Source organism: Alligator sinensis, unplaced genomic scaffold (genome assembly GCF_000455745.1).
Source record: "Alligator sinensis unplaced genomic scaffold, ASM45574v1 scaffold628_2, whole genome shotgun sequence".
Taxonomy (NCBI): domain Eukaryota; kingdom Metazoa; phylum Chordata; order Crocodylia; family Alligatoridae; genus Alligator; species Alligator sinensis.
Genome location: NW_005841833.1, coordinates 4,301,415 through 4,312,906, shown reverse-complemented (window position 1 = coordinate 4,312,906; position 11,492 = coordinate 4,301,415). Strand labels below are relative to the sequence as shown.

Here is an 11,492-nt window from a genome sequence, read left to right as displayed (position 1 = left end):
GATACCCTTGGTTTGTTCTGAAGGAGTTGAACGTGTTCCTGCTTTGCAGGTCCGCTCAAGCTTGGTTTAAGCTAGCCTTCTTTTCTGTTTTCTAGAAGGAGGTTTTCAAGCTAACAGTGCTGGGGATTCATGCACCGTCCCGCTGGGAAGTGGCAGCCTGCCCCCAGAACTGAATTAATCACTCACGCTGTCATTCAAATCCTGACTCTGAATTTGTTGCATCAGCAGAGCTCAAGGAGATGCATGCTTATGCAGCAATTTGTGCCGGGATTTTAACACTGCTTTGTTCAAAGGTGTTAAAAGCCATTAGTTTAACAAAATCTTTTACAACAAACCTTTGTTAAAATGTGGTTTTATCCTTACTCCAATTGAGCATCAGGCAAAACAGAGAGCAAGAACTTTGTTAGATGCATGCAAACAAACCCAGCTAACTCCTGCCTGCAGCCAAAGGCCACTGTACTGCCTTAGCCAGGAGTCTGCTAGTTCCTTCAGCATTTCATTTAATTTCTCCTTACATGCCTCCAGGAAGGGCACTGACTTTCCTTTTACAGTGCAGGTGTCTCCCTTCACCAAACTTGTTGCTGTTGTGTAATTGCATGTAATTCCACCCCCACAACTGGAGCACTTATCCTCCTGCTATTTTTTCTAAGAAAAAATAGCTAAGTCACAGCACCTACACATTTTTTTACCCTTAAGAGATTTTTTTCTTTTGTTGACAGTACAGCGTGTGTGGTAGAGCTGGCACCATTATGCACTTGTAAACCTTGGGCTATGGGCAGTAGCGTTAAGTGAGTTTTACAGCCCCGTCTTTCAAATTCTTACCTCTATAAAAGAGGAATGAAAACACCGACACTGTTTTTTTATGTACATTCCACCTCCTCCCACACGCATCCACCTGGCTGAACTTGCCATTACTACCAATAACCAAACACTTTGCCCTTATATGGATAATTATTGAGCAAGATCTGGAAGCCTGATTAACCCATGGGCTGGATTATGAGCTTGACTTTATGCCTTCAGTAGCAGGAAGGAAAAAAAGAAGTTACAATTAAAAAGCATATAGAACAGCTTTTAGCTAGGAACAAGAGAGAAACTTGGATCAAGGGGGAAGGGAGAAACAAAACCCCGGAGGACTTGAACCGAAATCCCTTTAATTTGTAAATATGGGACAAAAGCAAAAATTCCTTTTCGAACTAAGAGGCAGACTGTGGTAGCAGTGACGTACATGTCCCTACAGCTCGCTAACTCCAGGCCAGTTGGTCTCAAACCTTTGCTCCAGTCCAGTAACATGATCTTCCTCCACACACCCCTGCCAGGTTGCTTCTACAACTGAACAAGAAAAATCTTTCCTTGAGGTGATTTGATGATTAACTATATGTAGGCAAAGGGTATGGACACTGTGCTGTCTGTCTTCTCTCTCTATGCTAAACAAGGTAACTCGCAGTCTTATATAAGCACCTTTTACTTTACAAAGCATGTTTGTCGGCACTAGGTACAGAGAGCAAAGCATAGTTCTTGGACTGAGGTTTTGAACCTAAACTGGGAATGAACTGCATCTTCAAACCTAAAGATGCATCAAAACTGTAGGAAGAAAGCAGTTCCAACTCCTGAGTATGTGGAGTGTAAGTGTTACCCTAGTTACAGGGAAAGGAAGGGGAAGAGATCCCATGAGTCTGAAACCAGAGCATCTTTAATCCACTTTTCTCTTCGCTGTGGGACCTTTTCACTGCCTCGCTTTGCTGATCTGTCAAGGAAAATCCAAACAGAAAATTTTAATGCCTGCTTGTGGCTGACTGATGTACTTTGGGTTGGCAGGCTATATATCGTTAAGCCAGAATCAGGTGGAAAAAAGATCCACACTTGCTCCAGGACATCCCCACTGCAGCCAGGAAACCGGAGTACGACAGGTAAAAATGCATGTTCTGCCCAAAACCCTGGAATTGCAGGGGAACAGGGACCATGCTGCTCGTTCCCAGTAAGGGTATGGGAGAATCCCGTAATACAAAACAAAGCATATGCTACCCTGCTTCATAAGCCAGTAATGCTAAAACAGATAAAGGTACATTTCTGGAATACCGTGTAGGAGGAGGTCCCCACTGCCCTGGTCCCAAAAGCTGGCAGGCTAGTGAAAGTCCCAGTCCTCTAACAAAACGTGCATGGACAAAACTCCAGTGTCCGTTGCAAGAGCGAGCCCCTGTTTTATGTGGCCTGGGGAAAGAAACCCGCACGCTTGATTTGGAGAGAGGATGAGACAACAGGTAACAAAACTCATTAAACTAATCATGTAAACTTACCATTTATAATTCTCGCCACTCGCCACAGTCTGAGAAGTATCAATAGTCCAATCGCTTCAAATTCCCGCTCCAGAAACAGAAGGACAATGTCGAGGACAAAGGAAATAATGACAACTATTCCATCCAGGACCTCAAACTTGTGGTGAAAGAACTCCAGGCGATAGATGAATAACTTAAACCCAATTTCCACCATGAAGAGGGTTAAAATAGCAAGACTAAGGTAGTGAAACACCTGAAAAGACACAAGCAAGGCTAATAATTCCATTGTTACGCAAGACGTCCAACACATCTGGTTGGACTGACCAGGCAAAGTGAGTACAGGTCTGTTTAACAGAGTTGGCTTAACGGGCGAGAAGACACCAAACCCCTGTATAGCATCTAGGACTTAAAAAGTGCAACGTTCTCACAGTACCGAACGGTTTAGGAGTTTGGTGTAGACAAAGCGCAGCGCTAAACCAGCCAACCTCTGGGTTAACCTCAACCAGCAAACATGGGTTTAAAACCACAGCTGCTTGGTGTTTACTAGGAGTGCAATGCAGTTTAGTTAAACCCCAGTTGAAAACGCACCTTTTTCCTACTGAAAGAAGCCATGAAAAGATAAGACCAGACCACAGTAACTCAGTGCGGTCTTTCCTGGTCTGCAGGCAAAGCAGCATTGCCCTGGGCTGCTGCTTAGAGCTTTCTTCAAGAATTAAGACAGATTCAAGGAGAGTCAGTGTCCACTGATGCTATCCAGAAGTCTCTGGGCAGCCGGAGAGCAGGAATCCGAGTCTCCAACCGGGCTGTCGCTTGGGGGATCTCCGAGCAGAGGCCTGGTCAGGGAGCAGGGGGCTTCACCTGACTTGTGGAAGCCGAGGGAGGCTCTGCATGAAAGTACCCCCTTCTGCAGCCTCCCGCTTGGAGCAGCTCCACACTCTGCAGTCCCCAGGCCTCCCTGGCTGCTGGAAGGAAAAATTCTGCCCGCCTCCCTATCTATTTGGTGTTGCACTCAAGGAAGGAAAGAGAAAGACAATTCCCTTGAAACTTTTCCTGCGTGTTACCTTGGGTGCTATGTGATTTTTGTCTGGGTGGATGATTTTCAAGTCCAGAAGCAATTCGACAAGCACCAGCAGAGCATCGAGAACGACCAGGCAAACCACCAGTATCTATGTGGGCAGAAAACAACAACATCAGGTTGCTAATCTAGGTGTGCGTGTTAAGCAAGCTTTCTAGCCTGACGTGTTACTTGGGGTCCTGGGCAAGCAGATTCATTGCTGAGGTCTTCTCGCATGCCGGCGTTATTTGTCAGGGAGGTAAAGTCTGGAAGGTGCAGAGCTACAAGTTCTGCCTAAGGCCCTCAAATCTAGATTCACTCTGTGCTACTGCAGAGGTTTGTTTCAGTCGTTGAATGAAGGGAACCTGTTCAGGTGGGCTGCCTGCGTCTTTTATTTGGAACTTCGTCCTGAAGCGCGCTCCTTACTCGGGCAAGTACCCCAGAGATGTCAGTGGGCTTGCTCACGCAGGGTCAGGCCCTCAATAGCCCCATTCACGTGACTGTCCACATGTCAGTGCTTTATAGTGAGACCTGTCCTAGCCCCCCAGATATTGCTGTTACAAAACATTTTGCAAATCCCATCTTATCACTAATAATAACCAACCACCGGCAACCTCCATTGACTCGGCCCTAGAGTTTAATGGGGAAACTCCCGCCAGCACGGAGCCATCACAACTTCTGCTGTGTGGAAGCAGAGCACAAGGTTGGTAGTGGACGAGCGAGCATCAAAAGATTGACATGTCTTACCATTTCAGGGACTGCCACGGATCACTTCAACCGGAGACCCAGGGCAGATTCAACATACTGAGACAACACAGCAGGTAGTCTGCCGATGTTCCCCAGAGGAGATGATGGGGGAAACTTCAAAAGAGCTTTTCGTCTGCTCCCCCCCACTTCTGAATCATCACTTATTACGTGTGCACAGACTCTAATTTCAGGAGCTGACTTGGGAAGCATAGGTGCCAAGTATGTGGGGGCTGCCGAAAGGCCTTGGCCCCCCTCGGGAAGAGGCCAGGGGACCGTCCATCCCTAATTGAAGGCTGACAAACCCAGGTTGCTGTGGCCCCCTACGAGGGGCAGGATGCAGGGGGGCACCACATGCATATATGTGCATGCACACATGCATATATGTGCATGCACACATGCATGTGGCCAGAAATACAGCTCCCCCAGCTGCCTGCCTATGGGTGGGGGGCAGACTGAAGCCCCCACGCTGAGGGAGGGACTGGACCTGGGAGCACTGCCCAACCAGGACAGCGCACAAGGCCTGGGGCAGGAGTGGGACAGAGCCATGAGCAGCTTGTCCGGGGCGGGGGGGAGCTCCCTGCCACTGCGTGCACTTTTGGGGAGAGGGGTAATGGGGGGAGGATTTGCCCCCCAGATTTGTGCACAGGGTGGGGGTGGAGTCAGGCTGCCCTTCCCCCCAGAAGCCCCGCACCCCCCCGCACTGCCCAGCAGCAGCAGCGGTGGCAGCAAGGAGTTGTGACCCCTGCTGCTGTCGGGTGGGCAGGGGCTCCCGGAGGCAGGGCGGGGAGCCCCAAGCCTTCATCCACCCTAGCCCCCCACGGGCTCCGCTTCGGCTGTGCTGCCAGGTAGCAGGAAGGGGACGTAATCTTAGGCACCCCCGGCAAAAATAAAAGCTGGCACTTATGTCGAAAGGGCCTGCTTGCACATAAAGTCTTGCAATACGGGGCCCTCGGCTTGCGCTCATCCTACCTGAAATCTGTGGGAGCTGAATAGCTTCTTCATCACATCCTGGAAGGAACGCTGTCTGACTGAGGGATCCACTGGAATCGCTGAATCTGCTTGCTTGTCCCCCGCTTCCTCGACCATCTCCTCTTCCTCCCATTTCCTGTAGTCATTGCTCCACTGTGCGGGGTCATCTCCAACAATGGTGAAGTGCTTCAGATACCTGGACATGGTTCTTGGTTACACGGACATTACTCTGCAGAAACAAACTATTGGAATAGTTGGATCAGGACATCAGTTCAATGGTGCAAGCTACTGCGCTAACCTGACCTAAGGCAGAGGGGAAGAGATCTGCGCTCCTCTCAACCCCACAGCTCACCGATGCTATGAAGTCAGAAAGGAACAGCAGCCTTTTGAACATTTAAACCAGACTGAGCCAGCCCTGCAGCGTGGGCGACTCCAAACTGCTGTTCAGGCCCACGGGTGTGATGGTCCTCTCAAGGGAAGCTAGTATTTGTTTACGGCTCTATTTATTGCACCGACAAGCCTTGAAGGTATGCTTAAGCCAAGCCACGCGCTAGGCGGGGTAACAATCAGCTTTCCTGTGTAACTAGTGCTTTCCTACAGGTGCTCCATTGCCTAGGGTTTCAAATTATTTGATTTGATTTGAGAGCAGACAGACGAGGATCCTCTCAAGCAAGCTTTTCCACCGATGGCAGGCCGCAAGAACATTACCTCGGTTTTAGGAGAGAGCAGATAGGTTGTAGCACAACATTTGCTTTGTTAAACAAAACTTGCTTAGAGGCACTGCCGCTTGCTTTGCGTCGCACGCTGTGTGCTGTCAGAGATCTGGGGTAGAAGTCAGATATATCCCACACAGAGATCAGCAAGACAAAGGACGAGAGAAGAAGGCAGTCACTATAAATGCTTCCTTTAAATCCATCTCTGCCCCGTTCTTAGCAGAAATGGGGCTCCCAGCTACTTAAACTGTTATGCCATGAAGCCAGAGATGCTTAATGGCGGTTTATGCAAAGTTTCAGGCACAGGCCTCTCAGCACACGGCAGTAACACCAACTACTGCCTCTCGCGTCGGGGGGTGTTTTACTGCCCTTCCGCACGGCCCCTCCAATTGATCGCTTCTAGCAAAACCGTTCTTCTCCGCACTCTTTGCCGGCAGCTTCCCAAGACCACACGAAGCCAAGGGGAGGTACTCTGGGAACTACTCTTCTGGGCCCGGCCGCTTTAGCAGGGACTGGCTCCTACCCCTGTGCCGCCTGCCTCAGCCTTTCCAGGGCAATGAGGAGCGTGGGCTCTAGTTGCCAATCCATGCGTTCCCCATTCCCCGGTGTGCTTTAAATTAGAAAAGTGACCTTGTGGAATGAAGACTGACCAGCTCCTTCCTCCCTGCCCGTTCCCGTCTCTCCCCACCCTGCCGGCACGTCCAGGGGCTGGTTGTGTTGATGCAACACAAGGGAAAGCTTCAAGTGAGATTACACATCAGAGACACGCAACGTTTAGACGGTTTGTTGTGGGCATGCCCTGCGTTTACGCTGTACCCGGGCAGCACGTAACCTCTCCGCCCTCGAGCCAGTCTCTTGCCAGGGACCCAGGTGCCTGCTCATCAACAGGGGCTGCTCTCAGTAACCGTGGGCAGGGGGTGGGAAGTAGCCATCCAGGCTCCACAGGACCACGAGCTACCAGGCCTCCATGCAGGAACAAAGCCTGTGGAAGCACAGGGGGTTTTGACCCCTTTTCTTCACCATCCCAGGGTCCCCCCCCCACCAGTAAGTCAGGACCTGAAGCCCAGACATCCGAGCTCTGCTCTGGCGAGGGACGGTGCCACGGACACCCTGTGCCTGCCAGACGCTCTGTGGAAGCAGCACGCAGGTCAGGGCACGACTGCACGGAGAATTGCAACCGCTCGCAAAGGGTCGGGGAAAACCATTGCTGGGTTGCCCCTCAACCCAGAGACTCCTTTTCTTCTACAACAGCGGTATCTATTCTGCAGTCACAGGCATGCTCCCGACAGGGCAGACACGGGGTCAAACACGCTCCCGTCACTGCACGCACCTTCCCTGGTACCGCACCACTTGCTCCCCTGCCTGGAGACCCCTGAGCCAGCCCGGCTCTGCCGGCGCAGGCAACATATACCTGCTGCAGGGACATCCAGGAGCTCTCAGAGCACAGAAGTCCTTTCCTCCCGAGGGGGCAAGGTATCTGGTGCAGTGCAGAGCCAGCCGCCCTCTTGTTTATGCCACTTGTCTGCGAAACGTCTTTTGTGCGTTGCCAAACCGCAGGGAAATTATTTATAAGATCCTTCAAAGTGTTCACACAACAAATAAGGTTAACGAGAGAAGCAGACAGCTGGCACTCAGCCCACAACCTTGGGGTGAAGAGGAAGACGGCCACCGACGCAATCTCCCGTCACGTTCCACTGAGTTACCGAGAACGACAAAGGAGGACTGTTGGTCAGAAAAATGTGACCCAAGGAAGGGAGATGACCTTTATTTAGTCTCTTTTTAATGAGTCTCATTTCTCCGTGATTTATGCATAAATTATTAGGCATACTTTACAGTAGGAGAGTGGCGTTTAGCAATTAAATGATTATTTCCTGCTCTAATAAAAGAGTGCGGAGAAGGTTATGGAGTTGGTTTAACACCTTGATTCTATTTCAAACCAGCTGTGATCCTCTTCGACAGCATTGCTCTGTTACAAACTACGCTCCGCTATAATGCGGTGGGATAGGGCAGCGTGCACACTGCGATACGTGAACCAGCCGTGTAGAAATCGGAGCGCTGGTACTAGGTGGAGAATGTCTCGGCTTAGAGAGTCAATGAAGTTCCTAGGGACAAGGACACTCATTAACAGTGATCGAGGGAAAAGGTTTCCTTAAGCTACCAGGCACTGCGAAGAAAGCTTCGTCAAAAAGCACCGAGGCTTCCCCACTGCCGAACGCTTTCCGGGACTATCCTGCGAAGTCTGGGGAGTTCAGAGGAAACGCGTGAATGTTTTGTAAGGTGATGAAGGACCCAATTCAGATGCCCTGAAAGCAATGGGTGCCATGCCAGGACGGCCAACAGGCCCTGAAGCAGCACCAGACAGCTCAGACCAGCTGGTGCAAGACCGAGGTGGAGGTTTGCATTAGGTGCTGCTTTGTCACACCTGCGGCTGCCGACCTCCTGCCCCCGCCCTTCAACCTTACCCTGTTCAGCCCTGGCTCTGCAGTTACTGGGAACAAACATCCCAGCGAACTGAACCGCAGTGGTATCCCGTCTGTCTCTGCAGGGCTCCTCCTCGGCTTCCCTCAAAGACAGCTGTGCGGACAGGAGAGGAATTGCGTGGACTCTGAGACCCAGCCCGATTCCTCGCATCTCTGGTGCTTGTCCACTTCTCCCTGCCCGGTTTTGAACAGAGATCTGCACCAGGAAACAAAAGAGCAAGTGCCTGCTCCAGCTGAGAAGTGTAGGCGCTGCAGGAGGAACTCCTCTTGCTAAACATTTACGATTTCAGCCTTGAACTTTCCCCAGAAGATGCCCCACCACACAGTGGAAGTGTGGTCAGTTTATGCAGAGTCACTAGTGACCGCCTCCCTAGAGCAGACTGCCATGCAAAATGCTGCCATCAGATCAGAGGCTGGCTGCACCTCTGTCCTGGTCTCCCCGTGGGTCAGGGTGTCGCACTCCTCTCTCGTGGGGTGGAATCACGTGGGTCTCCCACTCAGACCAGTCTGGGCTCCTGGACCCTGGGAGCAAACTGTGTTAACCCTGCAGCTCCAGCTGAGGCCGGTCCCTACATGTCCCTACATGTCTTCTCCTCCAGAGTCTGATCACCGACAAATGCAGTGACCAGAGATCCTTCTTAAAAGCAAAGCACTGTCTTCTTATCACTCTGGGAACAAGGAGAAAAAGGATTTTTTAAAGTCGTCTGCATGCAGGTTTACACTCATCTGATCTCCACAAACAGCTCCCCTTTTGGAGAGATTGCTCCTGTACTTCCAAACGTTGTTCCTCCTAGACCCAGCCCGTCTCGTAGGCTCAGCACAGAGTCACGCCCCAGGCCTCAGAAGCCCGCGTCTCTACCACTGTCCTACAACAACCCTCAAGGGTTTGCTTGTCTTCTTCCCCGCCAGCTCGTTTTCCTGTACACCCCTGGTTACCACTCAACTAATACAGGCAGGAGGCAGCATGACTAACTTCAGATGAACGCGGCTAACTACCTCTATTCATCCTGGTAGGGTCTGGCAGCCGGGGCAAGGTACAGGATTGTTCAGTTCCTACAGGGAGCTCCAACACCTTTGCAATAGCTGTCGATTGCTAAATGGGTTATGTGGGCTATAAACCATTTGGTTTGGCTTAAGTTTCTATCTTAGGCATTTTTATGGCCTCCCATTGCTACGCCATTCGAGCACTTCACAACAGCCCTGCGGCTTATGGCTGTGCTCAATCCCCCACCCTACAGACGGGGAGACTGAGATACGGACACACCAGTTCAATTTACCAAAGATCACACAGCAAGGCTGTAGCAGTCTCCTCCCTCCCAAACAAGTCCTCATCTGCTGGACTGGTCCCTCGCGTGCCAGTCAGAGCAAAGCCTTTCTGCTTCCATTAGCTAGAGACCAAGGAGAAACGCACCTCCGATGGTCTGTTTTGTGGCTCCTTGACCCACACTGGCCTGATCCAAAGTTCCCGGAAAGGGCACAGCCCAACCTAAACCTTTCCAACAACACTGGGTTCGGATCAGCACGATCCCGTTCCCTCTCCGACCGCTCAGGATGTTCCCGCTCAGCGACGTTGGCCACTCGCACTCTGCTGCTACAATTCGGAAGCACTGAGAAAGGGAAACAGGAGCTTACTTAAATGCCATCAGCAGTCCCTGCCATTTTAAGGCGTTGACAACAAGTGCCATAACCACAAGGAAACAGAGCACACGCACATTTTTAGTAGCTCACGTTTAAAAACCAACCCTGCCAGCCTCAAATTGTTGCAACGAACGTCCTGCACACTCCGAAACATTGCTCAAACACGCACCAAACCCACCAGCACGACGGCGGACGACAAGCGCTCCAAGCCCAGCAAAACTGCTTGCAACAACCCCTGCCTGACCCCACTTCCCATTTCACCACACCCTGACCCCTGTGTATCACAGCACAAGTCCATTAAAACACATTCAACAAGTAGCAGGCTTGGAAGACGGCGCGGGAGCCTTGCAAAGAACGTGCCTCAAGCCCAGGGTGCAAGTTATGCTGCGCACGATGTCAGGAGCCCACCTGCCCCCGGCCGAGGACTTGGGAGCTCCCTTTTGTGGCGCTTGCCACCCTTACCCACACGTCTGTCCCCTTGTGACGGGAAGACCACCAGTCATCGCAGACAAACGCTGCTCGCTTCCCTCCTTGCATGCCACGCTGATGCCCTGCACCAGCCCAGCTGGAGCGGAGAGCCCAGGATCCAGCTCTCCCTGGGGCTCCACGCTGGCCGGAGGCAGCAAGCAGTGGCCAGGACTTCCCAGCAGCAGCTCTCCCGCCTGGGGCACAGGGAAGCCGCCCTCCCGCAGCCGGGCACCTCCCGCGTGCAGCCAAGAGCCGGGCAGGCGCTGCGCAGGGGATGGAGGCTCCGGACAAGCAGCCCAGAGCAGGCAGGCGCGGGGAGGAGGAGGAGGAGGAGGAGGAGGAGAAGGCCCCCCAGCCCCGCGGTACCGTGCGTCCAGGCCCCGCCGGATGCACCGCTTCCTCCCGGGACCCTTCGGGCGTCAGCGGCTTCCCGTGATGCGGGCGCTGGAGGCGGGCCGGGCTTACCGCGTGTCCGCGCCCGGGGAGGGGAGGGACGGGGCCCCGCTGCAAAGGGGCGCTGCAGCAAACCCTGCAAGGGCCGGAGGGAGGCGCCTGCCTTTCCAGCCTGGGTGCAGCAGGACCCGAAGGGGGGACCTCAAATTAGTTTTAAAGCTGCTGCGAGTGCTTCCCCGCACCCCAGGGTGGATGGGACAGCGGTCAACCCAAGGGCACCGTGCCTCACCCCCACCTCTGCCCTTAGCCCCCTCTCGACCCAAACGCTTTCTTCCAACTGGTCTAATAAAAGATACCTCCGACATCTTTCATTTTCTGGCCGAAGTCTCAGCCAAAGCTCTCCTGCCGTAAGCCTGGCTCGGGCAGCCACATCAGGAGCCCGACTGAGGGGAGCGGCAGCTGGGGGAAGGGACAAAAATGGGCCTAATTACTTTTAAACCACCTGTATTGGTTTTTAGACTAGGCTTTCACTTATAAACCTAGCTGACAGCCGGACAACAACGCATGAAATGCGAACGGGCATTGCTACGGGGATCAGAGTTCAGCTGGAAAGAGTCTGGGGATTAATTCCACTGAGCAGCCTCAGGTTGCTGGATCAAAGCAACAGGTGAGCGCCCTGGAAATTTAGACCAGGATTAACCAGTCTTGAGTTACAGACTTCTGCATTATCAGCTCTCAATATCCTCTCCTTACTTTA

The 11,492-nt window shown here is 52.3% G+C and overlaps 1 protein-coding gene across 10 annotated transcripts in view; it reads right to left on the bottom strand.

The window, feature by feature from the left end:
* HVCN1 (hydrogen voltage gated channel 1) overlaps positions 1–11,248 on the bottom strand; it is a 12,011-nt gene extending 763 nt beyond the window's left edge. The window contains exons 1-6 of one of the 10 annotated variants that reach the window (XM_025198946.1): positions 10,709–11,036; positions 9,648–9,843; positions 8,219–8,432; positions 5,044–5,285; positions 3,335–3,439; positions 2,295–2,526 (exon numbers count right to left, since the gene is read on the bottom strand). In XM_025198946.1, the coding sequence (XP_025054731.1) occupies positions 2,295–2,526; positions 3,335–3,439; positions 5,044–5,247 (541 nt within the window). In that variant the 5' untranslated portion in view covers positions 5,248–5,285; positions 8,219–8,432; positions 9,648–9,843; positions 10,709–11,036. The other 9 variants (XM_025198950.1, XM_025198969.1, XM_025198960.1 and 6 more) reach the window with 9 other exon arrangements.
* Between the last annotated feature and the right edge of the window lie 244 nt (positions 11,249–11,492).